Source organism: Terrapene carolina, unplaced genomic scaffold (assembly GCF_002925995.2).
Source record: "Terrapene carolina triunguis isolate 2854851 unplaced genomic scaffold, T_m_triunguis-2.0 Scaffold175, whole genome shotgun sequence".
In the NCBI taxonomy this organism is placed as follows: domain Eukaryota; kingdom Metazoa; phylum Chordata; order Testudines; family Emydidae; genus Terrapene; species Terrapene triunguis.
Genome location: NW_020664526.1, coordinates 650,585 through 668,467, shown reverse-complemented (window position 1 = coordinate 668,467; position 17,883 = coordinate 650,585). Strand labels below are relative to the sequence as shown.

Sequence of the window (17,883 nt, the reverse complement as noted above, 5' to 3'; positions counted from 1 at the left end):
ACCGACTTTCCCACAGGCCTCCCTATGTCTGGCAGAACTGCCTCCAAAGCTTGCCAAATGATTTCAGATTGTGCCCATCAGGGAGAGGTGTCTCTTACTCCCATTTTGGAGGTGAACGCTGACACTGGAATGGTTGGAAAAAATCCAGTTCCAGTGCTCAAGCCATGGGGTTACCTGGCTGCAGAGGAAAATGAAAGTAGCCATGCACAGGCCAGCTGCTTACAAACAGAGCCTGAAGTGATAAATGGAAGTTAGCTGTGGGGTGGGTACTGAGTGTCTGTTCCAGGGGCCAGAAGCAGTAATCGCGGATGATTAACTGCCTTTACTTCATTAACAACTTTAAATGACTCTTCAGCCCTGGGAAAAGTTGGGCTCCTATATCGGTGAGGTGCTTTTGAAAATTGGACCCTAGGACTTTAATCTTCCAAGATTATTGCTGCTGGCTGCTGGAATTTGCACCCTGTTACCACTTTCAAAAGTGAGTTTGGGCATTGAGTGCTACAGGTATGGAAACTCCTAAGGCACATAGGTGCTGTTGAAAAAGTTTGCCTTCAGTCCCTTCCCAAAATTAAAACATTTGATCTCAGCGGAGTTAAACTTCCAAAACTAGAGCCCACCCCCCCACCTTTGGGATGGGTTCTAAATCCCAACTCAGATTTGGATCCAACAGTTGTAGCTCTTCTCCATCTCTCTGGGCTGGACTCAAACCCCTGCAGTTTAGGAGGGATTTAAAATCTGGATTAATGTTTTATTAACCATGAGCTGGAGCTTTCCATCAGTTGATCTTGCCGGGTAGTACAATACACCAGATCAGATGGATACGTTCTTATTTAATGTGCTCTTTTTATGACTCAATAATAACCAGAATTGCTGCTCTAGGTGCATGATTTGTAGCAAGCATTCAGTGCACTAGTGCCTTAATGTTCCTGCTATTTATCACTCTGACTTGTAGCACAAGCACTATGCTGTATCATCTGTGGATGAATGGAAGAACTCAAGAGACTTCCTCTAGGGAGATATTAATGGCTTTTTATTTTAGATGGGAGTTACCCATGTGTTTAGCATTGAGGAGGCTAGACTGGCCCGACAGGTAAGTCTGACATCTGAAATGTGCTATCAGTCATTCTTCACCTTATCACAAATCCTTAGGGTCGTGGGTCTTTCAGATAAACAGAGTTAAAAGTATTGACTATTTTAGTAATGGATGAACTGCTTTTGGTAAAATCAGAATGGACCGGAGCTAGTCAGAAAATGAAAGTCTGTGTGAAACCTGGTCTGACATTTGTCCTAGCTTGTCGATCCTCAACTCATGCTGCAAAGCCTGTTTGTCTGCACGGTCTGTTGGGGCCAGGGAGGACTCTGGTAGGTGGGAAGTGTGGTTCTGGCTGCTGGCTTATGATCTGTGTTGGGGCCAACTGGGGCTCCTGGAGCAGTCTGGGTGAAGACCTGTGTGTGTAAAACATGTCGAGGAACCCACAAGCAGAGCGTAGTCACACCTATTAATGGAATATGTGATTCCTTCTCCCAGGTTCCCCACCTCCTCTGATCATCTGTCAATTTGTAATAACGCTGCTGGCTGACTGGTTCTCCAGCAATAGAGCAAGAATAATGTAGATCGTATCCTGTCTGTCTTTAAAATTGATATTAAAATATAAGTAAATATCATGGAGATGCCAACCACCATCTGGCATACCATACGAGAGCTACAACTCAGTCAAAATGTATCATTATTGATTTCCTCTTTTCAAGGAATATAAACATTTTGTCGGCAAAATTAAGGATTTAATTAATTTTTTTAGAGAGCTGGAAACTAAAGGATATTTCACACTAGATTATAGAAATGTTAAAGTTTATCTTAACCTTCTGAAGAACCTATTAAGAGTTCTTGAAAGAGCCATTTTGAAATATCTCGGGAAAGGATTGGGGCAGGTACCATGGTTTTGTTTTGTTTGTATAACACCTAGTTCTGGTCCATGACTTGGGCTCCTATAATACTACTCCTTATAATAAACTCGGAGGAGTTGCAGGCTTTGCAAATAGCCTATTTTTTTAGTTTTGCTCAAAATTGTAAGAGTTGGCAAATATTATTCATGCAACCCATTGTCTAGCTATAGGGCAGCCTTTGTGGTATGGCAAAGCTAGAAGAACATCCCCTAAAGCCGGACTGGCACAAGTAGGTAGAGCTCCATACATCATTTAATCTTTCATTAGTCTTTACACAGGGTACCTTTTTTCGCAATCAGTGTGTATTTTCACTTTCCTCTGCTCCACTTCTTCCTTTGTTTTCCAGCCTCTCCAAATCAGAGTCCAACTTTTAAATCCAGGATGTTCACGTGACTGAAACTATGTAAAACCAATTCCCTATCCTTGCTAATAGGAAAACTTCTGTTATTTGGATCTAATGAAAATCTTCATTGGATAATAAATAACTAGTGATACCCTGAGACAAACAGAGGTTTAACTTTTAATCTGCCCCTTAGTTACACGGTTGGATCAGTACAAGAAAACAACGACCAGGTGTGGAAGTTCCAGCGCTATTTCTTGGTTCAGGAGTACGGTAGCCGTTTGACTATTCCATTTCCCTTCGTCATCTTTGCCTACATCTACATGGTGATGAAGAAATGCTTTAAATGCTGCTGTAAAAAAGAATGCAAAGAGCCATCCATCTGTTGTAAGTAGGATTGTGTGTTGTTTCTACCCCTTGTTAGGGTTCGAGGATGAGCTGTACCTTTGTCCCCGCACTCATTCCCTTTGTAGTCATCCCTTCCCAGTGCTTCTACTTCTCTCCGGGTAGAATCCCACAACTGAATTCCACTCCTAGAATGGGTCACCAGGTGATGGCACCCCTGTTGACCCCCAGTGTCCTCAGCAGGTCCAACTGAGTTTTTTGGCCCAGGTGGCCCTGGATTTCTTTCCAGGAGCCTGCAGTCAGTGTGAAAGTTCAGTGGCAGAACACTTTGTTCAATACAAAGTATGTATTTATTCATAGGAACACAACAATCAGAGGAAGAGGGTCAAAACAACAAAAGGCCTATACTTATGTCCTCCAACCTAAACCTTAGCCTTACCTTGCAAATGTACCTTGTCCCAGGCAGTCAGTACCCTCTCACTCAGTCAGCCCCAGTGTGTCTCCATCCTGAGTTGATAGGCAGTCTCTTACCTATTTCAAAGTCCCTTTCTTTGTCCCGGAACATCTGAACCTGGTCAGTTGGGTTTATGCATCTCCCCAGGTGGGATGGAGGCAGACTTGTAGTAGTGGAGTTGTCATATTGTCCATTTGAGCATTAATAATTGAACTAGTGGATAGCTCAGTGGTTTGAGCATTGGCCTGCGAAACCCAGGGTTGTGTGTTCAATCCTTGAGGGGCCACTTAGGGATCTGGGGCAAAATCAGTAATTGGTCCTGCTAGTGAAGGCAGGGGGCTGGACTCAATGACCTTTTGGGGTCCCTTCCAGTTCTATGAGATAGGTATATCTCCATATATTTATTTATTTATTTTATTTAGTCATTGCCTGATTGCTGGGGTGTGTGCAGAGAGTTGAAGCTGGCATTACCCGTAGTGTTCCACAGAGCCAGCCATACTGCATTCTCAAACACACAATATTCATAAAAACATTACATATAGCTCCCACATTCGTCACTCTCCCAAAGGAGCCAATTCTGGGCTGCAACCACGCTACTGTGTGCTGTGATCCTGTTGAATCTCACAAGCTAAGCAACAATGGGCTGGGGTTGGTATTTAGATGGGAGACCTTCCAGGGGAAACGAAATGATGTCGCAAGTGACTGTAGTAATTCAGTAGGTTGTCACTGTGGGCTGCTGAAGGTACCATGTTTCAGAGTAGATGTACAGTGGAGTCCCTGATTTCTTGTGATGAATAAACTTCCCACTGTGCCTAAAATCTAAGTTAAGACTTATCCAGGACCTTGAGGCTAACACCATACTTCTTCCTACCTACAACTGCCTTTTAAATTTGCAGTTGGACAGAATAGAAGTTTTTTTCATTTTCTGATCTAAATTGCTCAGATTTTTGCAGAGGTAAGCAGATCCTGCATTCCGCCCCAACGGCTAGAGCAGTTCGGTGGTGGGTAAAGTGATCCCTGTACAGTCTTTATCCTGGAGGTACTGAGGTATAACTAGTTGATATTTGTAAAGAACTTTTAAAATAATGAAATTTTCACCTTTCAAGGTGCATATGGTGCTTAGTAGATTTCAGAGACTTTCTCCTTTAGGGCACTGATTCGGTTCTAGCCAAGGCCGGCAGTGGCTGAAAATCATTATTTGATGGCTGGGCAGCCTGGCCTGTATATGAAAGGAGTAAATCATTTCCTGTCAACATCAGAATTGGCAGTGGTGCGCTCCTGGACAATCTCGGATGAGGCTTGGGAGTGAATTGAGCCAGCAGCTCTCACACTAAAGTCTTCAACAAGATTTAAATACAAGATCACTTCCACTTTTTTTCCAATCAATACAGTACTTACCTTTTCATAGTTTTCTTCCCCCTCCCCTCTCCCCCCGATTTGTTGATTTGGGCACTAAGATAAGAACAGCCATAATGGGTCAGACCAAAGGTCCATCTAGCTCAGTATCCTGTCTTCTGACAGTGGCCAATGCCAGGTGCCCCAGAGGGAATGAACAGAACAGGTAATCATCAAGTGATCCATTCCCTGTCGCTCATTCCAAGCTTCTGGCAAACAGAGGTTAGGGACACCATCCTTGCCCACCCTGGCTAAGAGCCATTGATGGACCTATCCTCCATGAAAAAAGCAACAGAGAGTCCTGTGGCACCTTTAAGACTAACAGATGTATTGAGAAGCTGGGTACCCAGAAGCCTCCTGCTACAAGACAAGCCCAAGAAAGAAACCAACAGAACTCCACTGGCCATCACCTACAGTCCTCAGCTTAAACCTCTCCAACGCATCATCAGTGATCTACAACCCATCCTGGACAATGATCCCTCTCTTTCACAGACCTTGAGAGGCAGGCCAGTCCTCGCCCACAGACAACCTGCCAACCTTAAGCATATTCTCACCAGCAACCACACACCGCACCATAACAACTCTAACTCAGGAACCAATCCATGCAACAAACCTCGATGCCAACTCTGCCCACATATCTACACCAACAACATCATCACAGGACCTAACCAGATCAGCTACAACATCACCGGTTCATTCACCTGCACATCCACCAATGTTATATATGCCATCATGTGCCAGCAATGCCGCTCTGCTATGTACATTGGCCAAACTGGACAGTCACTACGTAAAAGGATAAATGGACACAAGTCAGATATCAGGAATGGCAATATACAAAAACCTGTAGGAGAACACTTCAGCCTCCCTGGCCACACAATAGCAGATGTAAAGGTAGCCATCTTACAGCAAAAAAACTTCAGGACCAGACTCCAAAGAGAAACTGCTGAGCTTCAGTTCATTTGCAAATTTGACACCATCAGATCAGGATTAAACAAAGACTGTGAATGGCTAGCCAACTACAGAAGCAGTTTCTCCTCCCTTGGTGTTCACACTTCAACTGCTAGCAGAGGACCTCACCCTCCCTGATTGAACTAACCTCGTTATCTCCAGACTGATTCTTGCCAGCATATTTATACCTGCCCCTGGAAATTTCCATTCCATGCATCCGACGAAGTGGGCATTCACCCACGAAAGCTTATGCTCCAATACATCTGTTAGTCTTAAAGGTGCCACAGGACTCTCTGTTGCTTTTTACAGATCTAGACTAACACGGCTACCCCTCTGATACTATCCTCCATGAATTTATCTAGTTCTTTTTTGAACCCTGTTATAGTCTTCATGTAACGACACAATGGGGGTGGCAAAACTATTAGATCTTAGCGGCTCTGTGTTTTGATGGGTTAAAATCTAAGAGGTATAGGCCAACACCCCACCCCAATCTGACCCACTGATATTTATCCTTGCCCTTTATTTATGCTCCTTCAGCTAATGACGCTTGGGTGGGCACTATAATACATTATTCAAGGACAGCCTGTAAGCAGTGCTCACTTCTCCAGCGGCTCTTCTGCCCTCTGGAGATTGATTGAAAAAGAAAACGAATACTCCTCTGACCACATGGCTGTTGCTGCTGCTAAGTGAGCTCTATCAGGAACATGTATATATAGAAATCCATTCTTGGCTTTGGGTAAGGCCTCTAACAGTTCTCCCTGCATTTATTCGGTCAGCGAGCACAGATATGAATTGCTTTAACAAGCTTTTCCGACAAATTGGCTCTTGTCTCTGGTATTCTCCCAGCTTTTTGTAAAGTGCCATTCATAAGAGATGAGAGAGAAGAGAGCTTCAATTAATTGACAGGCTTTTTCCTATACATCAGCAGCATGGCTTTTGCCCTGCAGCATTGATTGAAACTCTTACTTAGTTTAGGAAAAAGTTACTTGTAGAATGTGCAGATCCCCTGCACTGTTTGTGGGTTTGGTTGCCCAAATCATCAGTGTTGCAAATGGCGCTTAGCTTCCACACCAGACAGATGATGATCTGACCATAGAAACTCCTGCTGAGCTGATCTATAATTGATCTTGTACTTCTAGACCCAATGGGAGGACTTAATTAGAGCCAATTTGTGGCTGCTCCAGCAGAGTTGTGCTGCTGGTAAAGAACACTGGGGGCTGCTTACTCCCTGTGCAGTAGGCAGCCATAATGCTCTCGCTCCAGCTCCAGTGCAAGGAGTGGGGAAAGGTGGCCAAGGACTCACTCTTGTGTGGGGTGGACTCCCATTGCCATCAGAGGGATTTGGTGTGGACACAGGGGACTGCTCATAGGGAGCAGCTTGCAAAATCAGGGCTTAAGTCACCTGGCAGCCCTGACTGAGGCAGAAGGCCTGCTTAGGTTGCAGGTCCCGGTCAAGCACCCCCCATTGGCCACTCACTAGACTGCCGTGAGGGAAACCAGCTGCTGGGTTCCCCGGTGTGTTAAGCCTCTGGAGCCTGAATGGAGCCCAACCGCTGGCCCAGTCCTGGGGTCCCTAGGCACCCACTTGGGGTGCAGATCCTCTGTCTAGCACCCCCTCCTCAGGGCTGGAACCTGCTGTCCAGCTGCCTAACCCCTGGGCTCAGTGCTGACCCTTTAGACTCCCCTGTAGCTTAAACACACCCTTTCCCAGAACTCCCCCACAAGGTGTGAGCTTTTGGGTCCCTGTTGAACTCTCTCAGAAGGCGCATGGTAGCTGTGAGGTATATAACCCGTACAGACATCTTGCCAGTCTTACCATTGCTCTTCTTCTACTTTCCATAAAGCACGAGGGAGTGGGGCTCATCTAGAACATAACACAAATCCTAACCGCAGTTGCCCCTCGAGAATGCTTAGAATCATAGAATATCAGGGTTGGAAGAGACCTCAGGAGGTCATCTAGTCCAACCCCCTGCTCAAAGCAGGACCAATCACCAGACAGATTTTTACCCCAGATCCCTAAATGGCCCTCTCAAGGATTAAACTCACAACCCTGGATTTAGCAGGCCAATGCTCAAACCACTGAGCTATTCCTCACCCCCCATTTGGATTCAGGGGACCGTCTGGATTCAGGTAAGCAGGCAGGGTCCCCAGCCTCATAAGGCATCTACATTCTGGCCCCCTCTATTTTTATAACCTTCCAGTCTTCTCTGTCAGGTGACACCCTCAGGTGACCAGAGACTCCTCCGAGGTGACTTTGTTACCAAGGTGACCTCCCTCCCGTAGGATGACACCGAATGATTACATTGTGAGGTTCCCCAAATTGTCACACAGCATCACTCGCATGTTTGATGTTTGCCTGAAGCTGGAAAATTCACACTTCATTTAAAACCTCCCCAAAGCTGAATGCTTCGAAACCTCAAATATTGTGTCCATTCGGAGGTTGGAGTGGAAATGTGAGTCAATTCCTCTTTTTAATACAAACCCAGTTAGCTTGTCCCGTGCCTTGACCAGGCAATAAAATACATTAATGTTCTATTTACATTATTGCTCCTAATTTTCTGTATGCAGAGAAATGAATTCCGTGAGCTCTGGTGAACAGAATCACCGGCAGGCTTTTTCACATTTCAAAAGGGTAGAGGCAAATTAAGTTAGTCTAATGCCTTTTTGTATTTCTCAGGCTCAAAATATGAGGACAATGAAACGCTTGCATGGGAAGCAGTCATGAAAGAAAATTACCTCGTCAAAATCAATTCCAAAGCAAACGATTCATCAGAGGAGTATGTCTGTTTTGTCTCTCTGCTCGACTCTTAGACGAAACTGCACTTCTGCAAAGTTTTTATTTTTAATAAGAAAAAGAAAACCTTTTTTACATTTAGAAAGTCTGCTTATACACTAATATATTAATAAAATCAGCCTAAAACAGTTCATCCATTCTGCCTCAAGTAAAATATTGGAGATTTTATAATCCATTAGCATAGTGCAGGTTGGTTGCCTAGGTTGTTAAATTTTCATTACAATTTTGCAAATTGGACAATATGTGCTGAATAGATTTATTTATGTACAATTACATACTAAAAATGTCTTCCATTAGCTTGCTAGGGTGAACTTGGGCAAATTACCTCTCTGTGCCTCAATGTTCCCATCTGTCAGGTGGGGATAATCATAGAATCATAGAAAATTAGGGTTAGAAGAGACCTCAAAGCAGGACCAACCCCAACTAAATCATCCCAGCCAGGGCTTTCTCAAGCAGGGCCTTAAAAACCTCTAAGGATGGAGATTCCATCACCTCCCTAGGTAACCCATTCAGGTGCTTCACCACCTTCCTAGTGAAATAGTTTTTCCTAATATCCAACCTAGACTCCCCCACTGCAACTTGAGAACATTTCTCCTTGTTTTGTCATTGGCCACCACTGAGAACAGCCGAGCTCCATCCTTTTTGGAATCCCCCTTCAAGTAGTTGAAGGCTGCTATCAAATCCCCCCTCACTCTTCTCTTCTGCAGACTAAATAAGCCCAGTTCCCTCAGCCTCACCTCATAAGTCATGTGCCTCAGCCCCCTAATCATTTTCGTTGCCCTCCGTTGGACTTTCTGCAATTTATCCACATCCTTTCTGTAGTGGGGGGACCAAAACTGGATACAGTACTCCAGATGTGGTCTCACCAGTGCCGAATAGAGGGAAATAATCACTTTCCTCAATCTGCTGGAAATGCTCCTAATAATGCAGCCCAATATGCCGTTAGTCTTCTTGGCAACAAGGGCACACTGTTGACTCATATCCAGCTTCTCGTTCACTGTAATCCCCAGGTCCTTTTCTGCAGAACTGCTGCTTAGCCAGTCGGTCCCCAGCCTGTAGCAGTGCATGGGATTCTTCCGTCCTAAGTGCAGGACTCTGCACTTGTCCTTGTTGAACCTCATCAGATTTCTTTTGGCCCAATCCTCCAATTTGTCTAGCTCACTCTGGACCCTATCCCTACCTTCCAGCGTGTCTACCTCTCCCCCCAGCTTAGTGTCGTCCGCGAACTTGCTGAGGGTGCAATCCATCCCATCATCCAGATCATTAATGAAGATGTTGAACCAAACCAGTCCCATGACCGACCCCTGGGGCACTCCGCTTGATACCGGCTGCCAACTAGACATCGAGCTGTTGATCATTATCCATTGAGCCCGACGATCTAACCAGCTTTTTATCCACCTTATAGAATCCATACATTTTTGACTTGCTGGCAGGAATACTGTGGGAGACTGTATCAAAATCTTTGCCAAAGTCAAGGTATATCATGTCCACCGCTTTCCCCATATCCACAGAGCCAGTTATCTCATCATAGAAGGCAATCAGGTTGATCAGGCATGACTTGTCCTTGGTGAATCCATGTTGACTGTTCCTGATCACCTTCCTCTCCTCCAAGTGCTTCAAAATGTATTCCTTGAGGACCTGCTCCTTGATTTTTCCAGGGACTGAGGTGAGGCTGACCAGTCTGTAGTTCCCCGGATTCTCCTTCTTCCCTTTTTAAAAGATGGGCACTATATTTGCCTTTTTCCAATTGTCTGGAACTTCCCCCAATTGCCATGAGTTTTCACAGATAACTGCCAGTGGCTCTGCAATCACATCAGCCAACTCCCTCAGCACCCTTGGATGCATTGCATCCGGCCCCATGGACTTGTGCATGTCCAGCTTTTCTAAATAGTCCTTAATCTGTTCTTTCACCACTGAGGGCTGCTCACCGCCTCCCCATATTGTGCTTCCCAGTGCATCAGTGTGGGCGCTGACCTTGTCTGTGAAGACCGAGACAAAGCATTGAGTACTTCGGCTTTTTCCATATAATCTATCACTAGGTTGCCTCCCCCATTCAGTAAGGGTCTCACACTTTCTTTGACCTTCTCCTTGTTGCTAAGTTACCTGGAGAAACCCATCTTGTTACCCTTCATATCCCTTGCTAGCTGCAACTCCAATTGTGCTTTGGCATTCCTGATTACAACCCTGCATTCTCGACCAATATTGTTATACTCCTCCCTAGTCATCTGTCCAAGTTTCCACTTCTTGTAAGCTTCCTTTTTGTGTTTAAGCTCACCGAAGATTTCTCTGTTAAGCCAAGCTGGTCACCGGCCATATTTGCTATTCTTTTTGCACATCAGGATGGTTTGTTCCTGCACCCTCAATAAGGCTTCTTTAAAATACAGCCAGCTCTCCTGGACTCCTTTCCCCCTCATATTAGCCTCCCAAGGGATCCTGCCCATCAGTTCCCTGAGGGAGTCAATGTCTGCTGCCCACGTTGCCACCCACTTCTACTTCTCCTACCAATTCTTCCCTCTTTGTGAGCAGCAGGTCAAGAGGAACATGACCCCTAATTGGTTCCTCCAGCACTTGCACCGGAAAGTTGTCCCCAACACTCTCCAAAACTTGTCTGTGCACTGCTGTATTGCTCTCCCAGCTGATGTCAGGGTGATTGAAGTCCCCCATGAGAACCAGGGCCTGTGATCTGGAAACTTCTGTTAGTTGTCCGAAGAAAGCCTCGTCTACCTCATCCTCCTGTTCTTGTGGTCTATAGCAGACGCCCATCACGACATCACCCTTGTTGCTCTCGCCTCTAAACTTAACCCAAAGACTCATGCTTTCCTCCTTTTTCAAAGTGCTTTGAGATTCATTGATTAAAAGTGCTATGTAAGAGCTAGCAATCGTTTTTACATAGATTAATGGCGCATACCAGACATGTAACCGTGAGAAATAAAGTTATACATAGATTGCGGGGATTCCAAGCTGACCAGAAATCTTTACTAAGTACTAGTAGTAGATGGGGTCTCCAATTCTTTGTTGGGACTTGAAAGGTTAAATATGTCCTAAGGCTACGGGTAGCTTCACAATTTCTTTGTCAAATCCTGACACTTGGCTGATCAGCCTCAGAGTTCTTTCAGGAATCACCTCAGCATTTTTACAGCAACAACTAAGTCAGACAAACTGCCAAGAAAAAAAAAAGCATGCAGACCAGAATCAGAGAACAAAGTGATCAAAAGGCAGAGGGGCAGATTTTTAAAGGTATTTAGGTACCTAACTCCCATGGAGACCACACATGCAACTTTATTGACCATGCTACTGAATATAAAAAGCAACCCTCCAATAGTGTCTAGGTGTTCTCCATTTCCATTTTTGGCATTGAAAAGCTGGTAACTTTGGGTGGAGGGTTTCACTAGTGCTAGGGCATGCAGCTTTCCTGTTGTGGACATTCCATCCTTAAATGCATAAGTAAGACTTGCCATATGCTGCTCAGCATTAAGTTACAAGCTAAATGTATTCAAATTGGGGTGGCCAAATTTTGAGCCAAAAAGGGTCAGGTAAGAAACTTGCCAAGAGCAAAACTGACAGTAATTTGTACAGAGTTACATTAGATGTGATCAAAACCAGGTGCACACAACCATAATGACTTGTCTCATCCTGGAAAGATGAATGGGAACTATTTGAGTTTCCAGGCAATAACACCTGCAGTCAATATCAGCCTTGTCATTAACCTTCAGCTATGTGCATTCAGAGTAGAAGAGCATTCTAGGATCCAAGAGCCATAGTTTTCCTTGGTCCACATTTTGGGTGCTCCTATGTGACTAGGTGTCCTGCTTTAAATTAATTGTATGTAATGTTCTGCTGCACAGTTTGACACTGAATCAAGGAGTAGGTGCCAATCGCTAGTTTAATTTTTAGTCCCACAAGACTCATTTTAGTATTTGTCATCTCTTCACAGGATGGCACATCGATTTAGACAACTGGATATGAAGGTACTTTGTTTTTGATTGGTCTGGGAAATATGTGTCTGTGATATGACAGTGAGTGGCATATATAGAAACTGGACCCCTTTATTTATGCACTGTTTACACTTAACTGCAGTCAGATATAATTTTCTTAGGGCTGTACTTCTAAGGTACTGTCCTGTATTGGGGGCAGAGTAGAGGCACTGTGCCTTAAGCAGAAAACTTTGTGTGTGGCACAGATATCTGATAAGGTTACAACAGCCACATGAGGTCGCTTAGATGCTCGGAAGCATCTTGTTGTGCTGAAGAATGAAGGAGCAGATATTTTCTAAGCTCTGCAAATGTGGAGAGAAGCCACGCTGTGCTGCTGCTTCTAAGAGCTTTATTAGGTAGGATTTAATTTCTAAATAGTGCCTTAAACGTGCTTCAATTTCAGGAACTGCCTCAGAGCAATGTACCTGTCAGACCCATTGCTTGATTACTAGAAAACCACTAGAGAGTTCTAAAGCAGAAGGGAATCTCAGTGTTGCATAGTAACTGAACAAGGTGTCGCCCCCATTGTAAATACACTTTGAAGGCAGAAACTTCATGTGGCAGTGTGCGCTGTCACCTGTCCAGTTAATTCCATCAAGCAAGATTCTGATCCCCCTCCAGCACCTTATCCATGAGTAGTCCCACTCACTTCCCAGGAAGTAAGTGATGTCTCAGTGAGGGTAAGGGTATTAGTTTGCTGTGTGTGCATCTGAGTGAAAGAAGCATTAGAGGAAACAAGTGTAAAAACATAACAGTCTTTACAGTAGACTGGTTTCCACAAAACTCCAATGACCAGATCTGTGATCCTGTTTCAGGAGCCAAGGCCGATTCAGAGTAATTTGGAGTCAGTTGGTTTCATGATGCCCGCTTGTTAAATGCGTGAAATATGTATGCATTAGGACTCACTACATTTATTACATTGATGAACATTGTAATGGTTGTTGTCCTTCCAAATGGACTGTACTGGGGCAATGTTTGAAGAGGCACCTCTATTGCTCACTAGGGCTATTTCGCTGTGACAAATAACTATAAGCACTGCATTGTTTACCCACACAGCTGAGTTTGTCTGGTAAATGCAAATAGCAGTTGGCTAATGCTCAGGCACTAACAGCTGGCATTCAGAGGGGAACCAAAGAAACAGGAGCTTAACTTGGAGGTGCCATGGGAGTTATTGTTACTGTTTTACAGCCATTCCCAGGCATTTTAAAGGACTTACTGCTTATTTGCCTCATACATCTCTCTGGCTGTTATCCAAGCTGCAAAAATGCCTTGGAATAAGCTAGGCTGACTTCGAACTAACATGAATCTTGATTTGTTTTTGTTTTTAGCTTAATGATCTGAAAGGCCTTCTGAAAGAGATTGCTAACAAAATAAAATAAAAGCAACTTGAAAGCAGAGGCGGCAAACCTCAGCAATGTAAGCTCACTTTATTGACTAACATACAAGAGAGGATTTAATCAGCATCTCCAGTGCTTAAATGCATCTGTCTAAGAGAGAGGAAGGGTTCCATTTGACAGTGGTTATTGATGCTTCTATTTATACCTTCAGCATTGAAAAGGGAACACTAGGCCCTGGGTTTCTGTCTCACTTGGTCATTCTGGATTAGATCCAAGGATATGCTAGCACCATCTTTAATTTCCAGATGGTAATTTTTTAAAAACTTATTAAACCCCAGCAGAATTGTCTTGTTTTGACCCCTTGTTTGCTGAAAAGCTCCAAGCTGTACCAGTTTATGTATTATTTATACTAGAGGCCCCAACTGAGATCAGAGGTCCCACTGTGGTAGGTGCTGTACAGACACAATGAAAGTGCTTGTCCTGATCAGCTAAGTCAGGGATCAGCAACCTTTGGCACGCGGCCTGCCAGGGTAAGCCCCCTGGCGGGCCGGGCCAGTTTGTTTACCTGCCGCGTCCGCAGGTTCGGCTGATCGCAGCTCCCACTGGCCGCGGTTCGCCCTCCAGGCCAATGAGGGCTGCAGGAAGTGGTGGCCAGCACATCCCTCAGACCGCGCCTCTTCCGGCAGCCCCCATTGGCCTGGAGCGGCGAACCACAGCCAGTGGGAGCTGTGATCTGCCGAACCTGTGAACGCGGCAGGTAAACAAACTGCCCGGCCTGCCAGGGGGCTTACCCTGGCAGGCCGCGTGCCAAAGGTTGCCGATCCCTGAAGCTAAATCAAAAAGACAGACCCAAGGGGATGAGAGAGCAAGGATTATTTTTTAATATGGAGATATACTTATCTCATAGAACTGGAAGGGACCTTGAAAGGTCATCGAGTCCAGCCCCCTGCCTTCACTAGCAGGACCAAGTACTGATTTTGCCCCAGATCCCTAAGTGGCCCCCTCAAGGATTGAACTCACAACCCTGGGTTTAGCAGGCCAAACTATTATTCCCTGGGACTGTGGCATAGAATGTAATTTACCCAAAATGACATGGGAAGTTTATAGCAGAGCTAGGAACTGAACCAAGATTTCCCAAATCCTAAGCTAGTACGCTCACCAACAAGGCCATCCTTTCTCTCTCAGCAAATTGTCTACTTCCTTTGATAGGTTTCCTTATTCTTCTTCAGTTTGTGATTGTCAGGCGTTACTGAATGGTGTGAGGGATTCAGAGCCCTTGGGATAGCAAAAGGAATTTGAGATGCCTGACGAAAAGGCTAGAGTGATGTAGAACAACATCCAAACTAGCAATGACTGGCATCTTCCTTTGCAGAGAAAATGGAATAAGAAATGTGGCTGTCTGGAAGTGAGGACTATCTGGAATTACTATGTCAAACTAAACTTTAAAGCACGGGTGGGCAAACTATGGCCCGCGGACCACATCTGTCTCACCAGCTGATTTAATCCGCTTCAGACGAGGAGCGGGGTCGGGAGCCGCTCCACACGCGCGTGACGTGGCTCCGTGTGGCTCCCGGAAACAGCGGCATGTCTACCCTCTGGCTCCTATGCAGAGGCCCGGCCAGGGGGCTCTGCGTGCTGCCCCCGCAGCTCCCATTGGCCAGGAACTGCAGCCAGTGGGAGCTGCAGGGGCGGCGCCTGCCGATGGGGCGGTGTGCAGAGCCGCCTGGCCGCACCTCTGCGTAGGAGCCAGAGGGGGGACATGCCGCTGCTTCCGGGAGCTGCTTGAGGTAAGCGCCGCCCAGAGCCTGCATCTCTGAGCCCCTCCCGTGGCCCAACCTCCTGCCCTGGCTCCAGCCCTGATCCCCCTCCTGCCCTCCAAATCGCTTGATACCAGCCCAGAACACCCTCCTGCACCCCAAACCCCTCATCCGCAGCTCAACCCCAGAACCTGCACCTCCAGCGAAAGCCCTCACCCGCCCCATGCCCCAACCCCTGGCCCCAGCCCTGATCCCCCTCCCGCCTTCTGAACCCCTTGGTCCCAGCCTGGATCACCCTCCTACACCCCAAATCCCTCATCCCCAGCCCCACCCCAGAGCCCGGACCTCCAGCCTGAGACCTCACCCCAACACACACACTCCAACCCCCTGCCCCAGCTGTGATCCCCCTCCTGCCCTCTGAACCCCTCATTTCTGGTCCCATCCCAGAGCCCGCACCCCCAGCCAGAATTCTCACCCCCTCCTACACCCCTACCCCCAATTTTGTGAGCATTCATGGCCTGCTATACAATTTCCATACCCAGATATGGCCCTTGGGCCCGAAAGTTTGCTCACCCCTGCTTTAAAGCCACAGGGCTTTCTTTCAGGGATTGAAGAGATTTGTTCCTTGTAGAGAATCATTTTCACCAGTGCAAAATGAGCGTAAAACGCTGCCAACTCAGTTCTCCACTCGCTCATAGTGGGGGATATGATTTTATACCCACTTTGCAGAGGCAAATGATTATATAAGATGCAATGCCAGAGAGACCCATGGGGGTAAACTGCATGGTTCGAGGAAAGGGCTTAGGGTTTGGCTACACTTGCGAGTTACAGCGCAATAAAGCAGCCCCGGGCGCACTAGCTCACTCCCCGTCCACACTGGCATGGCACGTAGAGCGCTCTGACTCCGTGGCTACAGCGCTGCTGGTTCTCCACCTCGGCGAGAGGAATAACGTTTGCTGCGCCTTGGCTACAACGCCCGGGCGTCAGTGTGAACAAGGTATTGCGTTACTGTGCTCTGATCGGCCTCCGGAAATGTCCCATAATCCCCTTAAATCAAGTGGCCACTCTTGTCATTGTTTTGATCTCCTGTAGGAATGCGGAAATGCCCTTTCAAAGCTCCGTTTCTGACAGCCGGCATGCAAGCCGTTACTGTGGAATGCTGTGTGTGTGAGAGAGTGAGGCGGGGGGGAGGAGGGATCTGTTGCTGTCTGAACTTACAAGACAGCATGCTGACATGCTCTCAGCCCCCCAAAACCCCACTCTCTCCCCCCCCACATACTCCCTGTCACACTCCACCCCACCCCTCCCATTTGAAAAGCATGTTGAAGTCACTTGCATGCTGGGATAGCTGCCCATAATGCACCACTTCAGTGCCACTGCAAGTGCTGCAAATGTGGCCACGCCAGTGCGCTGTCAGCTGTCAGTGTGGACAGACTACAGCGTTTTCCCTACTGCGCTCTACGAAGGCTGGTTTAACTCAAAGCGCTCTACATCTGCAAGTGTAGCCATGCTCTTCGTCTCTCTAGTCCTTAGAGGTAGTAAATTCCAAGTTGTTCAACTTGTCAGTTAGCTCAAGTCAGGTAAAAGGTCTGAACTCTAGTTTGGTAGCTTGGGGACTACTCTGGTTCCTAAGTGATGAAGTATAATGGAAGTTGAGGATGCTGGGTCCATCTGAAATATGGCTTACTGCTTGCTGGCAGGCAGTGAAATCTTCCTGGATGCTGTGAACGCTCTCTTGCATATGAGCTGTCCAGGTTCTGAAGCTGGGCTCTCCCAGAAAAATGACCCAATGTACTAACTAATCTAGATTTATGGGAAGGGCAGACAAGCGATTGCCTCCCAAGAAGCTGAAGCTGTATCTTTGTAGTACCTTGGCCAAGGAGTGTAACCAATCAGCATGGTAATGTTTACATCCACGCTGCACTCGTTTGGTGCAGGGGGAAATGATTGCATACAGTGCAGGGCACTGGGAGAATCAGGCCCAGCACCTGCAGAAGATGCTGAATTGACAGCCCCAAAACTTCCCAACTGCCACTGCTCTTACTGAATCCGATAGAGCTGCCACTCTTCCTCATTTCTTAGCAGAGCAGCAAGCTCTTTTTATCCCTAGTAATTTGTTAGGATTAGACCCCTGGATTCCATGTTGACAGATACTGGAATGAAAACAAAAGGTGTCAACTGACGGCAGCGGGAGATTTATTCTAAAATTCTCTTTTTATTTTCTTTGCTCACGCAGGTACTGACTTGTTCACACTAATTTCTAGGAGACGTCTCAAAGCGAATCGTATCCTGCCACAAATGGCAGCACCTGGAAAGGCGTGAGGAGGATGCATGGTGCTTTTAAAATGACATTTCTGCTTTTTGCGTCTCAGAGCTCTGGGCTCTTTTATTTCCATGGTCATCTTACATACTGATGATAAAAAATTATCCTCCTAGTTGAGCTCCAAATTCTAGAAGCTGATCTGTTGCTTTTCTTCTCAGTCTTTAGTTATTGGCTGTAAGCAGATAGCTCTCATCACCTGCTCAGAGATCACTTTCCTAACTCCAACAATTCTGCTGCCAGCCCACTCTGGTTTGAGTCTCGGGAACAGATCT

General features: G+C 46.2%; 1 protein-coding gene across 1 annotated transcript in view; it reads left to right on the top strand.

The window, feature by feature from the left end:
• The window catches only part of LOC112104176 (transient receptor potential cation channel subfamily M member 8), a 77,754-nt gene extending 60,144 nt beyond the window's left edge, over nucleotides 1-17,610 (top strand). Inside the window, exons 21-25 of the mRNA XM_026653997.1 lie at nucleotides 2,481-2,671; nucleotides 8,104-8,203; nucleotides 12,155-12,188; nucleotides 13,523-13,610; nucleotides 17,525-17,610. Coding sequence (XP_026509782.1) covers nucleotides 2,481-2,671; nucleotides 8,104-8,203; nucleotides 12,155-12,188; nucleotides 13,523-13,573 — 376 coding nt within the window. The 3' untranslated portion in view covers nucleotides 13,574-13,610; nucleotides 17,525-17,610. The remainder of the gene's footprint in view (nucleotides 1-2,480; nucleotides 2,672-8,103; nucleotides 8,204-12,154; nucleotides 12,189-13,522; nucleotides 13,611-17,524) is intronic.
• Nucleotides 17,611-17,883: the final 273 nt, after the last annotated feature.